The 21068-nt window shown below is 47.4% G+C and overlaps 1 protein-coding gene and 2 long non-coding RNA genes across 5 annotated transcripts in view; 2 read left to right on the forward strand and 1 right to left on the reverse strand.

Annotated features, from left to right (window-relative positions):
- Window positions 1–6723, forward strand: part of ZNF516 (zinc finger protein 516) — a 124391-nt gene extending 117668 nt beyond the window's left edge. Inside the window, exons 5-6 of the mRNA XM_072819530.1 lie at window positions 6112–6189; window positions 6283–6723. Coding sequence (XP_072675631.1) covers window positions 6112–6152 — 41 coding nt within the window. The 3' untranslated portion in view covers window positions 6153–6189; window positions 6283–6723. The remainder of the gene's footprint in view (window positions 1–6111; window positions 6190–6282) is intronic.
- On the reverse strand, window positions 4833–13070 carry LOC140630038 (uncharacterized). The gene is made up of 3 exons (XR_012027843.1): window positions 12539–13070; window positions 10389–10613; window positions 4833–8121 (listed from the first exon to the last, which is right to left on the reverse strand). It is a non-coding gene; the product is annotated as an uncharacterized lncRNA (long non-coding RNA).
- A 1997-nt stretch (window positions 13071–15067) lies between these two features.
- Window positions 15068–20474, forward strand: LOC140610682 (uncharacterized). Of its 3 annotated transcripts, none has more exons than XR_012012269.1 (4): window positions 15068–15572; window positions 17960–18053; window positions 18734–18807; window positions 19072–20474. It is a non-coding gene; the product is annotated as an uncharacterized lncRNA (long non-coding RNA). The 3 variants fall into 3 exon arrangements; XR_012012253.1 differs by having other exon boundaries at window positions 20097–20474; XR_012012282.1 differs by lacking the exon at window positions 17960–18053 and having other exon boundaries at window positions 20097–20474.
- Window positions 20475–21068: the final 594 nt, after the last annotated feature.

Genomic DNA, 21068 nt, shown 5'->3' on the forward strand with positions numbered 1-21068 from the left:
TTTCCAGATGACATGGGGATGTGAGTTCATTGGTTTAAACCCACATAGACACACCTTCCCCAGGCCTGGGATTTCTACAGGAAGCCATACTCCTTTCTCCAAGAAGGTGGCTTTCCTTTTGTCTATCTGCTGGTTGCTGAATAGCTCATGGCACCGCACCCTGCCATGAGTTTAGGGGCTCATTGGCCATTGGGAGTTGGGCAGAAGGTGGCCATTGAACGTTTGCTGGGCTGTAATTTGCCACATATCATGCTGAATGTGGGCACTGGGCTTGGCCATGCTGTGCACACACACACACGCACACGCACACTTGAAAAAGATCCCGCTATTTATGACAGCACCTTCTTTCCCCTGCTGTCTTGCTGTTTGAAAACAATGGTGTGCATTTCTAACCTATGCTGTTCATGTTCTCAACCTTACCTTTTCAAAGGTGAGTTCTCATTCAAAAGATTAGCAGAATTTTTGAAAGAAAATGTAAAATGCTTTGGTCTGGGCCCGTGTGACAGGTTCTTAAGGTGTCTCTCCCCATGGATGTGCAGGGCCGTGGCTGGGGTCCGTGGCAGGGGAAGCACTGTGGGGACCTCGCAGCATGTGACCATCATGTCACACACCTTTCCAGGTTCCTTTATGGGAAGAGTGAAGTGAAGATTGTAATGAGAACACTCTTTTTTTCCAACCAAAGAAGGTACTATGGAGTGTCTCATTCCAAGCCCTCTCCTGACAGGCTTCTGAGGAAGCCCCAAATTCGGTGGCCAATAGTCCCAACTTTAAGAGGGCAAGAAAAATCTCGCCTTTTTCTGTTTCTGGGTTTGTCAGTAGAGGAGCAGGGTTCAGGGTACAAGGAATGTCATCCCCACTTGACCTGGTGCTTCACCGTGTCTCCTTATGTCACGTTCTCTTTGGTTCTGGAAATTAAAGGGTGGTGAACTAGAATATGTCCAGGACAGGGTAACAGGAATCGAAAGAGGAGGTGTCTTTTAAAGAAGAAAAACTTCACACAACGCAGGTGAGTGGTTGTGAGATCTCAGATGTCTACCAAGAGAAATAGCAAGTCGAAACTTGTGGAAATTTTGCACTGCAGAGCTGTGCCTAGTCAGTGGAAGGGACAGATGGGCTTGGGCTCGACATATGGAATTACCTGAGGGTCAGGCCATGTAACCATAAGACCATCTGCCCTTTAACCTGATAAACTCCCTGACCCTGGAGAGGTCAAGCAGAAGCTTGATGGATGGGCATGTGCATTTTTAAGGAAATAAAGATCAAGGTTCCTGCACAGAGAGGCAAATTGGAACCAGATGAATGTGTAAGTCTCATCAAAAGATTTTAGACTTCTTTAAAAATGTAGAAATTGTACAGGAAGTTTTTGACATTATAGATTCTTCCAACGAATCTTGGGCGCCTGCCACAGCAACGCAAAGCCCTAGGTGCTGGGTGAGAAATATGAGTGAAATGGAACCTGCTCTGACATTCTCTCACCGGGGGAAGGAGGCAGACATCCAAGGAGTTCCACATCAGATGGATGAAGGCTGCAAGGAGTAGGTGGAGGAGGCACAAGCCCACTTGAGGAGAGAGGATGAGGATCTCATAAAACCAACCAAATGCTTCTGTGTCACCGAGACCCAGTGGCACCAGCCTGAAACTTTTGAAATGATTTTATAAAATGATTGAGGTGATTACATAGAATTAAAATTTGCATCTGATCTCAAACCTCCGTGGACTTGGGTAATCTACGGGAAGACTTTGATGTGGGCGAGAAAAGTGACACGTGAATTTCAGTGAGGGAAAGTATTTGGATAACTACCCCACAGTACCTTTAGAACATATTTTGAGTTGTCAAGTTTGAGAGAGGAAAGGGACCGATATCATCAATTATTCCCTGAAGACCGTAACTCAAAGTGAGGTGTCAAAGAGATAGGCAGTGTGCCTCAGCCTCCACTCCTCGGAGGTCATGTGCATCTGTTCTAAGTACTGTGACCTGCCGTGTTTCAAGTTCGAGGAAGCAGAGAAGCCAGAGGTGGGCGATCCAGTGGTTGGTTAACGAAGGGGAAGCTTGAACATGAGATAGAACAGGGTTGAGAAAGACATGGGTCGAACAGTTTTGTACAGTGACTTGTCACTCTAGATCTGGTTCAGTCCAGAGAGAGAAAATCAGAACCCAGTCACAGGGAGCTGACGTCTACAAGGACAGCCTCTGTGCTGGGAACTGTCAATCCTATGTCAAGTCTCACAGCAGCCTTCAAAGTTGGCATTATTAATTGTGGTTTATGGGTGAAAATGTAGAAGGTCTAAGAAGGGCACGTTACTCAAAGTGACACAACCAATAACTTCTGGACAGGCCTATTGGGCATGCTCATCCTCTACTCCTGCCTCGATGCTGTGTGTGCAGGTGAGTAATGGCGATAATCTCTACATGATGGGTTACCACCTTCCAAAGCACCGAGACATCCATTACCCCATGGACCATGGCAGCGATCCCGCCAGGTAAGGGGTGTAGACGATATCCTCTGTGTTCCAGAGATGGGCAGGTGACCCATCTGGTTCTGAATCAGAACCAGATGTTTCAGATTTCTGAGCCCTTGTTTCAGGATCAGAGTATCCCTTGGTTAGGCTTTATGTAAGTTCAGAACTAACATGTAGAGATGAAAACACGGATTGGGATTTCTGAGACCCTGGGTGTGAGTTCCAGGTGTGTCCCATGCTGAACACGTGCATCTGTCAGCCAGTTTGTCCCAGATTTGGTCTTTCCTTCTCTGTTGATTCTTTCCTTCATGCTTGAGACATCCTGTTCCCCTAAACACCACCTTTGGTCCTTTGGTCCTCTGTTCCCTCTCCATTTGGTGCCTGTTCTGGCTTTTTTTTTTTTTAATTTTTATTTATTTATGATAGTCACAGAGAGAGAGAGAGAGAGAGAGAGAGAGAGAGAGGCAGAGACATAGGCAGAGGGAGAAGCAGGCTCCATGCACCGAGAGCCCGATGTGGGATTCGATCCCGGGTCTCCAGGATCGCGCCCTGGGCCAAAAGCAGGCGCTAAACCGCTGCGCCACCCAGGGATCCCTGTTCTGGCTTTTTAAGGTGAATCTTCCACAAAAAGTAGTTTCTGACCATTTTACCATTCCCCACACTAGCTTTGAAGACCATCACCTACTTCACTGAGTTGTTTCATGTTTAGGTTATGAAAGACCTATTAGTTGAGTATTGTGATTTTTTTTCTCTTTCATTCTACATGTCATTCAAACTCCTTTGGAGAGCACACACGTGCACATGCCCATACATTCTTTATAAAATATTTACAACATTTTGCCAAGTTTTGTTGCTGCCTTTCACTTTGTTGTTATGGCTGGGCTTCTTTTTTTTTTTTTTTTTTAATAAGTAATTCCCAAACATGACGCTTCCACTGTAAATACTTCATCTCTGAGTGATGTTTTTTTAAAAAACATAATTCATGTCATAATCCTTGCACTCCATGATGCTTGCATGAGATTTCTTCTCCCTCCCCACTTGGTTTCTCTCACCCACTCCTTTGGTCTTCCTGGCCAGTGTCATGCTCTTCTGTGTGTCTCTTATGCTGGATCCACTGAGGGCTGGGCACAGACCGCCTGCCTCTGCAGTGAATGTGACTCCTGCACTCTGGGAGTCTTACCCACATGGGGCTTAGCAGGAAATTGTGTACGGGGACCACACATGCTACCTCTCCTCTCAGGCCTTCCTCCCCCAAATCCGTCTCAGTAAATGGCACAACCACCTGCTCACTGGTCACCCGTGCTAAAAATCAGTGGGTGGTCCTGAATTTTTCTCTCTCTCGGTCACACCCCTGTCCATTCTGCAGACCAGAATTGGCCTCTCCCCTGCACTCACTGCTCCAGCCCTGGTCTCTCTCTCTCCTCTGAGCCCTGAGGACCACCTCCTTGGTCTTTCTGCCATGGACTGACTTGCCTTCAATTCACTCTCCCTCTATGGCCACCACAAGAATCTTCTGGAATGCATGTTAGATCTTTCTATTCTCCTGATTGAATTCATCAATAATTTTCTGTTACCTTTAGAAAAATGCTGAATTCCTTTGTGTGCCATGCAAAGCATCAAACAATATCAAGTAACTGGTGTTTTGTGAGGGTGCCTTGCTCTTGTATACATTCTTTATCTTCTTTCCTCCAAGCCTTGGGTCATGCAGATCCCCCCGCCCCCCGCCCCCCGCCAGGAAGCCTCTGCTGGGGCTACCTTCTTTCCTTGTACCTCCCATCTCTAGGTGGTAGCTACCTCTCCTCTGGGCTCCCTGCAGTACACTGGGATCCCCTCATTTGAAAGTAAGTAGACCTTTTCTACCTCTCCCACTGAGCCCTGAGCTGTTGGAAGGCAGAGAAGGTGAGCTGCTTGAAAGTCCCTAGTAGGACCCTAGTGTTTGTTTCTTCAGTCAGTATCCAACCTTCAGTGCCTGCCTCAGTTTCCACAGCCATACAGGGATGACCCCTCTCAATTCCATCTCTCTTCCACTGTTGCTGTGCCAAATGGTGTTATGCGCTGCCTTTTATAACCTTTAATGTGATACATAAATGCAAGTTGGAATTACTTTCAAGAAATTTCTTAAGAATGATTTTTGCAGTTCCATAAAATCATCATTAAGTAACATGGTCTCTATGTACCAGCCTTTTAAAAAATTGGTATTGCACTTAGGAATCAAGAATTTTCCATTACTTACTTGAGATACTAAAAATGGATCATTTTCCTTTGCTCGCAAAGCTTTTGGACCAGCCAAAGATAGTTGGGTTCCTTGTATCCACAAGGTTAAAACTAATAAAAGCAAGCCTATCACACACTTAATGAAATAAACTGTGCTTTATTAGTAGTATTATTGGACAATAATTGAAGAAGAGCTGATTGTACTCTCTGTAGACAGAACTCACTTCATGAAGACCAAGCGAACAGTCTTGGAGTGTTAGATCTGCGTTTTAGGTCTGCGGCGTGCCTTTGGATTTGTCTGCTGGGGTGTGTTCTGTCGTCTGGCTCTTAATAGTGCTGTTCAAGGGAGAAGCCTAACTAATTTCTTCACATTTCATGTAGTGAGTGCGACAGCTCCCGCAAGGGCCTGTAAGTCAACCAGACCACTCCACATGTGTCCTGGTCATTCAATGGTGGCACACTCTGAAAACAGGCTTTTTTTGTTAATTCTCATGGGCAGGGAAGATCAGGCCATTCCAAAGGAGATAGGGTGCAGTTCCTGGAAGCTCTGTGATCATCACTGTGGAGCATCAGGGGTGGAAGTTTGCTGGCTGTGCAGCTGCCTGGTGGGGGGCCGTGGAGAAGGTGATGAATCTGGGGCCTGATGGGCAGTGAGAGCTGGCACGGGCTGGCTGAGGATGTCAGGGTGCCAGGGTGCCCCAGTGACCTTGAGGGGCTCTTTTCACGCCCACTGAGGGTTTCTGTGCCGGCCTGGATGTGCCATACGAGCATTCGGTAGGCGATGGCTCTGCTCTGTGGTTCTAGCACAAGGACATATGTGAGCAATTACCAGCTTTGAGAGTGTGGGCGGAGGGTGGGGTGGGAAGCGTGGGAGGGGGCGCAGCTCAGAAACCCACTCCTTCCTGCTAATTTCCCAAAGAATCAAACTGGCTCCTGTCCCACAGTTGTCTTTGTGGCCTGAAGTCAAGGAGATGCCTGGGATTTATTAATGCACAGGCTGAGAGATCATCATGGAAAGCATTTCTCAGTGCCTACGTGACATGTGATTGTCCCTGCAACGCAGCCTGCCCGCCTTTGTGCCCAAGGCCTTGCCACCCGTCATGTACCATGCTCTTAGACACTCGTTGCCTGGATCCCCGTGTGTCTTCAGCTTTGTTGAACTTCTGCAGGTCTTCACAGAAGCTGGGTGCAGGCCAGCGTGGTGGTGAATCACATAATGTTTTGTCCCCATTGCCACCTTCGGTTTGGGATGAACCCCCATAGGAAGAAAGCAGTGATTCAAGGACATAGCGAAAGGCTGTGTCCTTGTTAGGAAGAAGATACATTAAGGTTTGGGATAGGGATTTGCCTTAAGTTAATTTAAAATTAGACAGTTAAAGAACTTGAAGGTGGAAAAATCTGTTTGAACCATGTTGTCCAAACTTTTTGTTCTTACAGATGGAGATGGGTCTGGAGGGGTTACTGACTGCCACACCTGACGGCCTGCAGGTTTACTGTATTTTGTGATCTTAGGCAGTAAGTGTGGTGTTAGTCTTTTGACTTTATGCTTGGGGGTGGGGGTGGGGGCTTTGTCATTTCTACTGCATTTTATCCTGTTCTTCCCCTCAGGTTTGCATTCCTCACAAAACATTAGTTTATTTTAAATTTCCCCAAGTTCTCTCAAGCCTTCTTCTTCAACTGAGGAAGCTGGAAACAGCATTCCAGCATTCTTCAGCTAAAGCTTCTCTATGGATCTGATCTCTGACACATCAGAAGCAAAGCACAAGTCTCAGGACTGTCGCTCTGAGGTATCAGGTGTAACTCGGAACACAACCTCCCCATGGATCCCCTGGGAAGCTCACATCTGCATTTCCTGCTGGGCCTTCTTATCCTCCTCAGCCATCCCTTTACTTCCCCCAGGAACGTGCACAATCCCTAGCACTTGCACTAAGGCAGCGACAGGGCCCTCCCACGGGTGCTGACCTGCCCCCGCCTCCTCCCTGGTTCTTGTCCAGAAGCAAACCACCCTGAAGTTGCCTTCTCCCACCACTAGATGGTAGATGGTGGTCACACATGAATGTAAAGTAGCCCTGATTTCAAATACATGGCCTCTTCATTATTGTTTCCAGCAACCACGTACTGAGCACCCACTGTGTGCCAGAGAGCAGGCTGCTGCCGGCCAAGGGGCTCCCAAGGTGAAGACAGGTGAAGGGGCTCAGGCTGCACAGCCCTTGGCAGGCGAGTGGCGAGGGTAGTCCTTCCTCCCTTCCTCTGGTGTGAGCACCTGCTGCATGTCTCCCTGGGTCTAGGCACCTGGAACGCTGAGGCACATCAGGTGCTGAGCTCCCGTCTCTCAAGAGCCTTTACCTTCTTCTGGGTATACACGATGGCCAAATACACAAATCCCCAAATGAGAGAAGGAGGACGAGAACACAGGATGGCCGTTAGGGCCTCTGGGGGACATTTTCCCAGTCTGGAAGGATGACCTCCATGAGAAGAGGGTCCAGGCTGAGGGAGAGAAGGACCAAGGGCTGAAGGGGAAGCCACTCTGGGTGCACAGACCAGGAGGCCAGAGAGGCTGAGCCCCGCTGGCAGGGGAGCAGGTCCAAGAGGGCTCAGGCAGGGGAAGGCCCCAGGTACAGCCACAGTTGGGGTTAGGGCTCCCACCTATGGGTTTTGGGAGACAAAGTCCATGATTATGAACATCTCCCCAAGAAAAGGCTGGGGAGGAAGGGAGAGGGCAGACTTGGGAGGGTTGCTGGTCATGTAGAGACATGACCCAGGGACAGTGGGGAATGGAGGGAGGCAGAAGCAGCTGCCCTTGCTTAGCCTGGCACCGGCCTTCTGAGGACCAGCTCTGCCACAGCTGAACGTAGCAGGAGCAGGCCATGAGCTGAGGCCTCAGGGCCTCACCATCTGGGTATGTAAGGGCCCACAGGGAGCCAGACAAGTGCACCCTCAGCTGATTGCAGAGTTGACATGGGCTTAACAGAGGCCAGGCAGTTCATATGTTTGTCACAGGCCCTGGGGGGTGTTTACTCCTAAATGTTTCATGAAGAATGTGCAAGTTAGTGAGTTGTCTTAAAGGTGAGAATTGACCGTTAAAAATAAGTGATGGCAAAGAAGCACAAGTGCCAGGCTGGGTATTGGGGCCCCACGTTGTCTGCTCTTTCTGCCAGGCAAGTGTGTGTGATGCTCACCCTGCCAGCTCTGTCCACTTGGCTCCACCAACATCCAGGATCCTGGCCAGGGCAGTCTGGTGACAGGAGTAGAGGTCCCCTGGGATTTCACTAAGGAGAGGCAGAAAGACGGCTACTGTTCTAGGGCCACAATCCTGGGACATGGGGTGGAAGGTCCAGGGACAGGACACAGGCCCCTCCTTCGAATCAGGAATTGGTCTGTGATGAGTGACTCCAGACAACTGCGGTTTTCCTCACTTTTTTAAATGACAAAAATCACAGGAAGATTCTGGAAAGCAGATATTAATGAATAAGTCAAATGTAGGTGTTTAAACTTATAAGGTCTTCCTAGATTTTCAAACTTAAGTATGTTTCTAGATGAAAGCTTGACAGTAAATCTACCCATAATCATAATTAATTCCACTAATGCTAGAAATATTTCTGGTTTGGAGAAAGACTCGTATCTAATGTTTTTGGTCATCATTTTACAATATTGCTGAAGCCCAATATAAACCCTGTATTTTTCTATATTCTAGTCAACAAACATGCAACATCCTGGGGAGTATGCAACCTGTTTGTGGTACATAAAACATTATCCTTGGCAAGACATTTGTGTTTCGGGAAACTTCTTTCCTTAGATCTTTCTCACTGTGTGTCCTCACTTCAGTCAGCTCCTGGCTTGATGCCCCTTTCAGAGGCACCATCGTCACCACTACCATCAACACTATCACCACCACCATCATCATCACTAACACCATCATTACTATCACCACCATGATTATCACCACCAACATCACCACTTTCAACACCATCACCACTATAACCACATCATCATCACTATCACTATCACCATCATCACCACTATCACCACTGCCATCATTATCACCATCATCGTCACCACCACCATCACCACTATCACCACCATCATCACCAACACCACCATCAACCCACATCGCCATCACCACCACCATCACTATCATCATTCTCATCATTGCCATCATCCTCATATGTAAATGAGTGTCCTAAAAGAAAAGAAAATACCTGAAAACTTAGAACTCAGATTTAGGGAGGAGGTAAGATTAAAAATGAAGATTTGTGTGTGACTCATTACTCATGGCTAAAGCCAGGGAAATGTGTGAGCTTCCTAAGGAAAAAACAAAAATAAAAAAGAAATCAGAGTATCAATAGGAGATTATGCTCCTACAGGAGTGAAGGGATGTAGCCAGTTATAGGTTCAGAGAGAGCTGCCAGGGAGGGGAGCTTGAAATGTAGAGTGAGATCCAGGCACACACTAACTACAATGTGTTTTAAGGAGACCTTATGTTTTAAGGAGACCCGTCCTTGTTGAGGTGAGGATGAGGGTCTTGAGGAGCCATGGAGATGGATTCATTAGGTGGAGCACACCTACTGCAATAGCAGATATGGCAGGATGTCCACCATCCACCTGCCTGTGCGCCTCCATGTTGCCCATGGAAGTCAAGCCTTTTGCTTGCTGGGTATCTGCTGGCTTGTAATCAACCAAAGTAAGGAGCCCCTTCTGAGAGGTTTGCTTGGAGAAGTAGAATTCAAACCTGCACTGTTAAAGGAAAGCATTTGGGAGCCACTTAAATCAGTGATGTAATTGGCAAATGGTCTCTTGGCAGAGGGTTGTCATCGGGGATGTCCAGATTCTTTTCTCATAGCACTACTTCAGGAGATGATAAAGAAGGATCTGTTAAGGGTGAGATTGCAGGGGGAACGTAGTGACCTTATTGCAGGAATGATAGGCATACCTGAGAGATTCTGTGGGTTCGGTTGCAGACTGCTGCAATAAAGTGAGTATTGCAGTACAGTGAGTTAAATGAACTTATTGGTTTCCCAGTGCCTATAAAAGTTATGTTTACGCTATACTAGTCTATTAGGTGTTCCATAGCACTGAGTCTAAAAAAATAATGTGTGTACCTTAATTAAAAATATTTTATTACTAAAAAATGCTAACCATCATCATTGCTTTCAGTGGGTCATAATCATGGATCACACATCACCACAGCTAGTGTAATAGTAATGAAAAAGTTTGAAATATTGCAATAATTACCGAAATGTGACACAGAGACACGAAGTGAGCAAATAAATGCTGTTGGAAGAAATGGCGCTGATAGACTTGCTCAGTGCAGGATTGCACAAACCTCTAATTTGTAAAAAAAATGCACTACCCATCAAGTGCAATAAAGCAAAATTCAGTGTATCATGATGTATTGCAGTGAGTTTATCTTGTCACCTAAATATTTTATTAAAATAATTGCAAGGCAAATAGGTAAGTGATTGTCATATAAAATGGCTGAAATCGATAAGCTTGTTTATTATTTTGGGATAAATTATCGATTTTCTAACCATGAGCTGGTATGTTGGGAAAAGCCTCCCGACGGGAAGCAGAGCTGTGTGTATGTGTCTGGTACCTCACAGCAGATGGGCCCTCTGGCAAAGGTTGGTGGGGGCAGCATGCAGGGGCAAGAGGGAAGGAGAAGGAGGGAAAATGAAATTGTACAGTGTCTCCAAAATAATCTGAAATGTGCTTACATGTCCTAACACTGGATCGATTCCACCTGGAGACACAGAAACAAGTTGCAGATGAGAGCACCGTTGGTGACCTTAGTAGGGTTGGGAAAATCGAGGAAGTGCCAGGAAAGAGACTCATGTCGCTCTGATTTTCAAAAATAATAAGGTAGGTGATCCGCAGAGTGCCTACCGGTTTGCTGGAGTAGTCTTCTGGAAGACGTAATTAAGGAGATGGCCTGAGAGCACCTAGAACAGAAGGCAGTTCACTAGGAGCACATCATGGCACCCCCCCTTCACCTCCCAGTCCAGAGCTGAGGTATAATTGGCATTCTGGGGCTGTCTCTTGAATAAATGAAAATTGTCTAAACAAGTATTGTGAGTCTGACTGCATTTCCCTCTTTGAAAACTTAAAAAAAAATTTAGGCAAAGAAAAAAAATTGAGAGGAATTCTGTATTTGTCCAGGTATTCTCATAGAAAAATAAAAAAATATATAAGCTGGACTTCAGTTCAAATGAGACCTCTTTGTGGGTTATGTATTTGTTCACACACACTATATCTTTGTTTATTTGGTTTGAAAGTTTTTATTTTTTGAAAGCAATCTCTAGGGGCAGCCCAGGTGGCTTAGCAGTTTAGCACCACCTTAAGCCCAGAGCGTGATCCTAGAGCCCCGGGATCGAGTCCCACGTCGGGCTCCCTGCATGGAGCCTGCTTCTCCCTCTGCCTGTGTCTCTGCCTCTCTCTCTGTCTCTCATGAATAAATAAATAAAATCTTAAAAAAAAAAAAAAAGCAATCTCTACACCCAACCTTGGGCTTGAACCTACCACCTCAGATCAAGAGTTGCACGTGCTACTGGTTAAGGCAGCTGGGAGCCATTAATATACTTAATGAATATTTATGCAAATACATTTAAAAATGGGGGTTCTGAAGGAACCTTTATCCGAAGTAGTGTTGAAACTGAGCCCAGAAGGGTGAATAGGAGTTTGCCAAGGGAGGGTCAGGGAAGAGCGTCCCAGAGGGAGGAATTTGGCTTAGCAGGGGAAATGGGAGGCTGTGTGTGCAGGGGAAGAATGGGGAGGTAGAGTCACACGAGGAGCCATCAGAAACACAGCACGTAAGGGTGACAGTGGGGCAGGACTTCTGCTCCTAAGGCTCAGTGAAGACATGAGACACTGAAACGTTTTTAAAAGCAGGTTATGACACGAGCTGAATTATATTTTTTAAAAGCCCGTCATGCTGCTGGGTGAGGAGTGGGTTGGAAGGAGAGACTCTCAAGTACGGGGGCGGGGGGAGGACAGCCAGTTGCAGGCCAGGTGTTGAGGGGGCAACATGTGGCCGGTGCGGCCATGTGTTTGGGAGGCAGACGGGGTAAGACTCTGTGATGGATGGGACAGGGTGCGGACCCGGCTGAGGGAGGTGTAGGGCTGACTCCCCACATGTGCAGCGGGGTGGCATGGACACGGGCTCTGTGTTCTTCATATTCACCTGATGACCGATGAAGATGGAAAGACATGCAAGTCAGATTTTTTAGGTAACAGATGCAAATAGCTTGAGGACCCCTAGCTCCCTCCTGGCCATTGGCAGGCTGGGCCCCGACTGCAGGCTCCCCTGGGAATGTTAGCACATGGCTCCAAAGAGGAGAAGGAAAGAAAATACACCAAGAAAAAAGGCTTGATCCCTTGTAATCCTTACCCCAAAAGTCCCACAGCACATAGGGAGGACCCATTGCGTTGACTTGACGACCCAGGGGTCTATCATGTGCTCCTCTAAAGGGCTGGGGGTCGGGTGGGGGCTCCTGGAGGCTGCGAGCTACCTGAGACCTGCTGCTTCCGTGACGTAGGTCTCCAGAGCTTTCTAGCCTCTATCGTGGTACATGTGGGCCCTTGGGGACACATCGAATCAGAGCGAATGACCGCCTCTCGCAAGCAGCGGGAGAGTCCCCGGGGCTGGCAGGTTCCCAGGGTCCCTAGGCTCCCATGCTTTCTTCTCTACCACACTCATCTGCTTTCCTTGTTTGTCCATGGGCCACCTCCCTGGGGTTCCAGGATGGGCTGGCAGCTGAGTCCTCATCTGGGGACTCATGCGGGCCGGTGAGACACAGGGACCAGGGAGGGATGCCCATGGCCGGGGAGGCGGACACGCATGCACCTGTGGTCTAGCATTCGTACTCACCTCTGCCCCCAGAAACACTGCGCCCTGGGCCTGCAGAGAGGAAGATGGCTCGCCGGGTGAGGCCTGGAAGCCCCTGGATGACGTCGGCGATTCTTTGGAGATGGGGTGGCCCTCCCTGGGAGGCACTGACCTGCACACGATCTCGATAAGAAAAAAGTCAAAGGTAAAACAAGTTAGGTAACGCAGTTGATACCGCCCTTCTGCTCCTTGTCGGAACGATCCAGGCCCTTTACACAGTGTCCTACGTCGCTTGGTGTGTGTTTTCCCACGCAGAAGTGGCTTCGTGCTGTGTCGAGTAGGGAAACTCTCCGGCTTGGGGGTCAGGGCGAAGCTAGGCTAATTCTTTCAGGGATGTGGAGGACGTTAGCTAACACGCCTGAGAAGCCCCTCCCATGGGGCAGAGTGCTGCGGGCCCAGGCACGGGCCCCAGGGCTGGACTGGGACTGGCGTGGGAGGCAGGGCTGGCGTCTGGCACACTCCTTAGAGCTGGGGCTGGCTCCCGGGGACTTCACCCAGGAAGCAAACCCGAGTCCCTGTTACATTCATGCAAATCCTTTCTCTTTTGAAAAATGATCCTTTTATAGGTTTGTCTTGGCAGCAACACCAAAACCGTGCAAGGGATTTGGAAAAAAAAAAAAAAGTGGACATTTCCAGTAATGTGCTATGGAGAAAGCAGGCTTACACCAGCCCGCTTGATTTCACCATAGAAATGAGGTTAATGAAAGAAATACTTTTCACATAGGGAAATATCATGGCAATGGCCTTAATATTGATGAGGTAGAGAAGTGACGAGGGGAAGTGTGGCCGACATCCAGTGGCTGTCCCTAGGCCAGTGTGGCCGGAGCCTCTGCTTTGGCTCATGTGCCACCAGCAGCCTTTCTGGGAGGCGGGCGCCCGGTGCATTGGGACGGGGCCACCGTGTCCCTCCCCACCGTCGCCCTGTGCTGCCAGAGTTGCCCGGCGGCCCCGAGCCCCTAGGCTGTCTGGCGTCCCCTCCCGACTTCCCCGCTGGCCGCCAGCAACGGTCTGACCGTAGATCCGTGTGTGGCTGCTTCGTGCTCACCCCACCGTTATTTCAAGACGTGTCACTGTGGTAAGGGCCAGCCTGGCTAGTGAGTAACTATTGTCCAGGCATGTCACCTCCCCTTGTAGAGGGAGTAACAGTATTCTCTTAAATGAATTGGTAGAAAAAAAAATCAATGGCTGGGCTGTTCCGTGCGCTCTGTCTCCGGCTAATGATGAACCATGTAATCTTGCAATGCGCCTTCCAGAGCCCTGTAGAATCTCCCAGCTCCTGGCGGCTGGGACACAGGAAATTTCCTGTTACGCTCGGGGACGGAGGAGGCTGTGACCTGCACTCGGGTCACACTTCGGGAATCAGTGGCCAGGGCGATCACAGGCTGACAGCCCATCTGTAGCCACCGCAGCCGCATGCCTGCAGCTCTCCGCCTCTGCCCTGTGCTGGCGGCGGGTTTCTTCTGCGTCGGCTTCTTCTCTCCTTCTCTCTCTCTCTCTCTTTTTTAGCTTTCACTAGTATCCACCATTTTTTTCCTTTTCATTTTTTTTTTTTATTCCAAATGGCTTCCCTCTAATATCAGGTGAAATATGCTAATTTTATAAAAAATGAGAAAAGACAGGTAAACAAGAGAAAAGGTAACAGCCTGAAATCCTATAATGAGGAGACAACTGCGGTTAGCATTTTGGTAAATAGGACTCCAAACAGAGTTTATATATGATATGATAACTAATATGATAGGATATGATAGACTGTATTCTCCAAAATGAGCTATTTTACATACTGGTTGCAAACCTGTTTATTTCATCTATGATGTAAACATCTTCCATGCTTAAGGATTTTTATCTACGATATCATTTTAAGTGGTGGCAAAGCGATTTGTATTGTGGATATATTATTTGCACACTCACCTCTGTTTTGATGGGCCTATGGGTTATTTCCTATTTAAAATAATTAATATCAACAAAGCTCTGATAAGCACCTTTGCTCCCCCATCTATGGGCACTACTTCATTCTTTCTCTGGTAAGTTTCTTGGATACGAAGCTGCTACTCTTTTTTTTCAATGCTGCCCATACATCTTGTCAGGTGACCCTTAAGAAAGGCTCTTTCGCTCCATCTCCGCTCTGGTCGGGTATGGCAGGCCCATCCCGACACCTGTGCGGTCTCCCCCAAACGCCGTCATGCAGGTCCTTTGAAAGCAATCTCTTCTTTTACATTTGGTCTGTACTGACTGTATCAGTCACTGTCTAATTGCTACCCCAGTTTGGGGCCTGTTCTCTAATCTCTGGTTAAAACATCCAAGGTGCCAATTTGAATACTTACAGCAATCTCTGCATTCTAGTGACAATGAATGAATCCAGCCCAAAACCTGGAAATTGTCTCCTTTCCCTTCTTTTTAGCATACCAGGGCCTTGACCTCTCTTCTCAGACCCTGCACGGAGTCATTTGCAGTCCGAGTTGTAAATTGTATTGAGATGCTCCAAACCCCAGATATCTGAATGGTAGAGGAATGTGTTATCTTGGCTGCACTCTTGCCAAATCTTACATTCCTGATAGAGCTTTTCATTCGTGATCAATTCTTTTTTCAATCAAATTCCCGAAAGTTTCCACTATTTTTCTCCAGGTATTAGATGCTGATGGTGTAGACATTTGCCTCTACCCCATAATTTGTTTAGCTCTTTGTGCAATAGATTTCATTAAAAAAAAAAAAAAGGTTTATTTGTTTTGACAGGTCCATGTGCCACCATCGTGTCATGCCATGAACATGTCATAATATAAAATAGTCCCCGCAATTAGCTCGGTGGTACAATGACGTAGAAATGGCTGTCTTATAATTTCTGAGATTTTGAAACCCAATCCCAGTGCTCCCTATAAACACCCTCATTTATGAGATGGCTGTTTCTCTGGTTTCAGTAGGGACAGGAGCCAAGATAAACCGCCGGCCTCTATCGTCATCAGTGCTGTAGAGGTGGCCGACCTGCAGAAGGGACAGCGGGTCCAACAGGACAGTGCCCATGGTAAGTGAGTGCCCACGGGGTCACCACCTGTCTACAGTGGGTTGGGGGACGCATTCTCCCCCAGGCCACATCCAGGGAGAAAGGCCTTCAAGTTTCTGTATCCTCCTTAGCTTGGCCAAGACTTGGATTTATATCCACAGTATACACTTACTAGCACTTCTAGTAATTTCTTCCAGAATAGTAATTCTTTTTCCTATTTCTTGACATTTTGGGTTCTATTCTAGCTTTGGTTGGAATTTTTTTTTTAAGTTATGGGATAAAGATTCAGCCAACAGCAAGATTCAGCCTTTCTCCCTACCTCCCCCCCAACATTTCTCTGGGTTCTTTGGAGGAGGTGTGGTAACGTACTGACTCTGTGGATGTAAATCATGTGCTGTGCTAACAGCAGGAACTGGATTCTTCATTTGCTGTAAAGCACCAACGAAACATCTGACTGTGTCAGACCATCAGGAGGCTTGTTTTATGTCTTTGCAATTGTTAAGTAAAAATAGAGACCATATTATTGTCTGTGTTTGGTAAAATGTCTTACTCACTTAACATGGTTTATAAATAATAACATTAATAATAGTGCAGTTGGATCACTAAATGTCTTCTGATTTTTTTTTCTCACTGAGTTTGGAGCTGGCTTTTCATTCTGTCCTCTTCCCACTCACCCGTGCTTTTTGTGGCATTTTAATGAGTTATTTTAGTCTTAAGCATATTGTTGTGCTCTTCATATACTCATCTTGTTTTTACCTACCTCTTGAGGATGATTTTCGTTATTTGCACTTTGGAGATTCAGAGATACTAGCATCACCAGTCTAGGGTTCCACAGGGGTCAGCAAACTTTTCAAACTTTGCCAAATTAACAAGTGGCAGAAACAGGATTTGAGCTTGGGTCTGTGTGGCTCCAAAGTGTGATTGTTTTCACTATGGTGTGGTGATGCTCTGAATGGACCAGGCCAGACAGCATAGAGACTCCAGTCTCGTCAGCGTTGTAGGGTGCCCAGCTGCTCACAGGGAAACGATGTGAATATTGCTTTTTTGGAAATCAAAGGAATTGTTAATAAATGCAGCCAGCATAAGCTTGTCACTTTATCATTGGTTTTGCTGATGGGGTCTGGGAGTGCCTACCACATGCCACACACCCAGCATCATGGGGGCACAGGGTTCTGGCATATGCAGGTGGCCTCATCCATGCATTAAGATCCTGGCACGCAGACACAAGACAGATGTGGGTTCTGACTCTGGGAGCCCAGAGTCCAGGCAAGTAGGGACACGTGGATCTGTCCTTAGTCCACACTGTGATCTTGGAATGGACCAACGCTGGGTGTGAGTTGGCCATGGTAAAGTTGGGCAGTGCACCAAGAACCCTGTATGAGACATTCCAGCTCTTTCCAACTAGCTCTGTGGTTTAAGAAAACCACAAGAAGAAAGAGGAAAGGAAAAGGAAAGAAAAGAAAGCCAGGCCCACTTTGTAAAACCTACCCCTCTCAGAAGCTGGGGTGTTTTCTGAAAATCAGAGGCTGGTGCACAGATGCAAAATCCTTTACTATTACCTTTACGAAATGTGGCTATTTGAAAGCTTTAAATGGGTAAACTTTGAATAGACTTGTATAATTAACTGTAACTATTTGAGTCTTCAGAAAATATCAACTAAAGTATTTGAGCAAAATTTTTTTTTTTTTTTTTTTTTTTTTGTACCTTGAGACCTGATTTGTGGGCCAGCATGTGATCTGTGCTGGAGGATGTGCTGTGCGTGTGCATGAAGAATGTGTTTTCTGCTGCTTTAGGACGAAGCACTCGGAATATATGCGTGAAGTCCGTCTGGTCCAGCATGTCATTCAACACCCTCGTTTCCTTGTTGATCTTTGGCTTAAACCATCTGTCCATTGATGTGAGTGGGCTGTTAGAGCCCCCTACTATTATTGCAGTATTATCAATAGGGTATCTTCAATTTTGTTATGAACCGGTTTATATATTTGGCTGTTCCCAAGTCTGGGGGATAAATACACAACACTCTGACTCCTAATATCTCTTTGGCTTTGTTTGGTACATTGATTGGTTTTCCTTAACAAGGGAGAAATGTGAATGAACTCTTCATCGAGCCCGAGTACTGCTTGATGCTTTGGCCAAAACTCTGGTGTTAATATAGGGATCCTCAAGCTGGCTCCATGTTGATTACCCTCTCCCCATGTACATAAGAGAAGAAGTCTATGCCAGCAGAACTTTAGAACATAGAACACCAGACAAATGCCTTCCAAATAATTTTCAAATAAAGCCACTGTGCAAATATTTTGCTACCTTGCGTCAATTTTGAGCCCCCACTGACTGTCTTTCCTTCCTGATTGAGATTGTGGCAATCTCAAATGCCATGCCCTGAGTTCGTACTTCCTTCCCATCCTCAGCCCAACGATAAAAAGACGGCTATCTCGAAGGGTTATGTGAACCGCTCTGATTGACATGGTGCCTCATAAGAACAAAATATGACAGCAAAAAAAGGTGAGCTGGGCACATTACCATCTTTTTAATTCCAGTGTTGGATTTTTCTGAGGCCCTGGGCGTGAGTCCCGTGAGGCTGCCTGGATTTAAGTTCTGGTCAGGTGAATGAGGGAACGTTCAATTATTGAAGTGATAAATCACACTCAAAATCTATCATTTGGACCTGAAACGAGGGTCAATGTGTCCAGCCACTGATGTGAACTTTCTCACATAGGCTTGACCGTGCATGTACTTTGGTGCCATGCGTTACCACCAGAAGAGGGGGCACCAGGATAGGCCATCCCTGGGCAGGCGTTCCCTTCTCAGATGGTCCCAGAAAACCTCAGGGTGAACCAAGCCGACCCAGGGTGGATGTTCTTACTGTTGGAACAGTTAGCTAGATCATTGCTTTACCAGGCTTGCTCCATGGCCATAGATCTTTACATGTGAAGCTAATGGAAACATAAGCACACACGTCTGTGTAACCTGTGTCTGTATCTGTACCCGAGCTTGTACCTATGTCTGTAACTAAATCTGTATCCTATTAAATTCTATCCGTAGCAACATGACATAGATACAGGACATATGTTTGACAATAGGAGGAAGCTAGGAGGAGGAAAATAATTAGGATGGTTATGATGCAGTTGTGTTTTTTGCATTTCAAAGTGAAGGTCATTTTCACGTTTCCCCTCTGGGTTCAGAGACGATGAATGTGAATTCCGGGCGTGACGGAAGCCTCTGTGCAAAGAGTGGATTTGGGGAGAGTCACTAGCAGGTGAGCTGGTGTGGGAAACCTCTGCGGTTCTCTGTCTCTTCGCTTGGCACAGCCCTGCTGCTTCCTGAGGCAATGGCTAGCAGGACTTGTCAGTGCCTTTAACCAAGTAAACCAAGTGACCCCACCCTGTGCAAACATGGCTCGGTTTACTTCTGGCAGCCTATTGCTGTCAAACCCCCAAGCTCGCATAAGCCCATGTGAAACTAGGGCTAGCAAAGCCCTGTTTTATCTTCTATTTTAATTTCTGCATCCTCACCTTCTTAGGTTTCCAACCCTCTCTGTATGTAACTTCCCGCTCAACAAGCAGAGGGAGAGAAGAAGCCCCGCGTGCCTCCTTGCCTTGTCCGGGCTCAGTGAGCAGGATTCAGCCTTTGGTGTGGGGCTGGAGCAGAGGGTCAGAAGCACGTGTGCCAGGAAAGGAAGGGTTTCATGAATCCGCAAAGGAACAATGACTGAGCCTCCTATAAAACTATCATGGGATGAGTCGACATCTGCTCAAAATGCTGAACTCCCCACTGGTGGCACCGAGGGAAGGAGGCCTCACTGCTCGGCTATGGCTCCAGCCCTGCACGTACCTGGTGCTCACAGCCACCCTCATGGTTCCTCATGGCCTCCCCATTCCGTCTCCAGTGCTGGAACCTCCCCAGATCTGATCCCTCCCCATCTGCATTTCTGACTTATGCTGTCACCTCAGAGGTTTTAGTCGCATCCCTGCAGGGACACCCCAGCACGTGGTCCTATCGCCAAAGCCGGCCCTGGAGGGACTGTTCCGAGTGGTAGTTTCCAAGTTCCAGGTCACCTTGGAACCAAGCCCTTCCCTGCTGGGAATGGGGGTCTTGGGCTGGCAGGGTGGGGGCTGCCTGGGAATAAAACAGACATGGCGACAAATGGTTTGATATGTTCGATGGGCAGAAAATACAGTTCTCGGCTTTCACCCGGGCAGTGACAAGGCCTTGAGGCAGATCCTGGGTGGGCCGCAGCCTGAGCATAGGTCGGGGTGGAGCATCTGTCACGCAAGTGGAAGGCAGAACTTCCGTTGTGTTTATGGTAGTGTTTTTGTACTTAATATACAAGAATTTGACAAAGCACTACAGTCTAATCATCTAATAATATCTATTTTACCCCTTCAAATTATTATCTCTAGTCTTAAAATGTTAAATATGTCACTATCCTAAGAGAGTAACATAAAACTCAGTTTATAATATTAAAACTCTTGTGACACAATGGTATCAATCACATTCCCTATAACATTAAACTTTTCTTGTTTTTCTTTAATTCTGCATTTTTAGTGTAACAAATGGGGAGTAAAACAGCAGCTTTTGTTCATAATTTCTCGGCAGAAGAGTTACAAGCCGAACGACAACGATGACGACAACCGCAGAGTCACAAGGGTCCTGATGCCAGGAAGGTTCCAGGTGGATGATGGAGCTGGCGGTCGGGGCGGGAGTCGTTCGGACTCAGGTCGGCCCCAGGCTGCCTGCAGAGGACTGAGGGCGATTGGGAAAATTGCAGACCTTGGAAGAATATGAGCTGTTCCTCTAAGGTTTCATTTTTTTTCTCCGTCGATTTTTATGCGCTCTCTGCATATTTTACTTTAAAGGCAGAGTAACCTGTCCTAGACTTGGAATTATTTTTTTAATAAATGTGCTCATATAGCTTAACACTTAGCACGATGGCTGCTCTCTGTCCCTTTCCCTAGTATGTTTAAGGGGCAAAAAGGGTTTCCCTGCGCGAGTCGTTAAAAATGTCCTGGTGCGCTCACTCACGTTTCTTAGGGAAACGGATCTGTTAAAAGTTGCCTTCTTGAAAAAACAAAACCAAACCAAACCAGTGAGTTGGGGAACGAGTTTTAGAAATCTCTGTGGTCATTTCTGAGTTGAGGGCCACTAGACGAGAGAGTTTTAAGAAGAATGCCGTGTACGTTTGCCAGTCTTTCCGCTTGCCCATCACCACGCCGGCTCCTCTGCGGGGCGTCCCGGCCCCGGCTCGCTCTCCGCGGCCCAACTCACTGCGCGGGCTCAGCGGCGTCGGGCTCGGGCTCCGGGCTCCGGGCGCGCCTGCTCCCCCCGGGGTGCTCCTCCCCAGGGGCTCGGGTGGCCCTAGTGGAGCTGCTGTGCTCTTTGACCAGATTTGCTCACTTGCCAAAGGATGCGCTCTCTCCAGGCAGGAGGAGGACTCTCGAGCCGTGGTTTTTGTGTCGAGTGCCTCCTGCACGCGACCTGAGTGTATCCACGGTCCCCCAACGGCGCGTTCTTTAGTGC

This window comes from Canis lupus, chromosome 1 (assembly GCF_048164855.1).
Source record: "Canis lupus baileyi chromosome 1, mCanLup2.hap1, whole genome shotgun sequence".
In the NCBI taxonomy this organism is placed as follows: domain Eukaryota; kingdom Metazoa; phylum Chordata; class Mammalia; order Carnivora; family Canidae; genus Canis; species Canis lupus.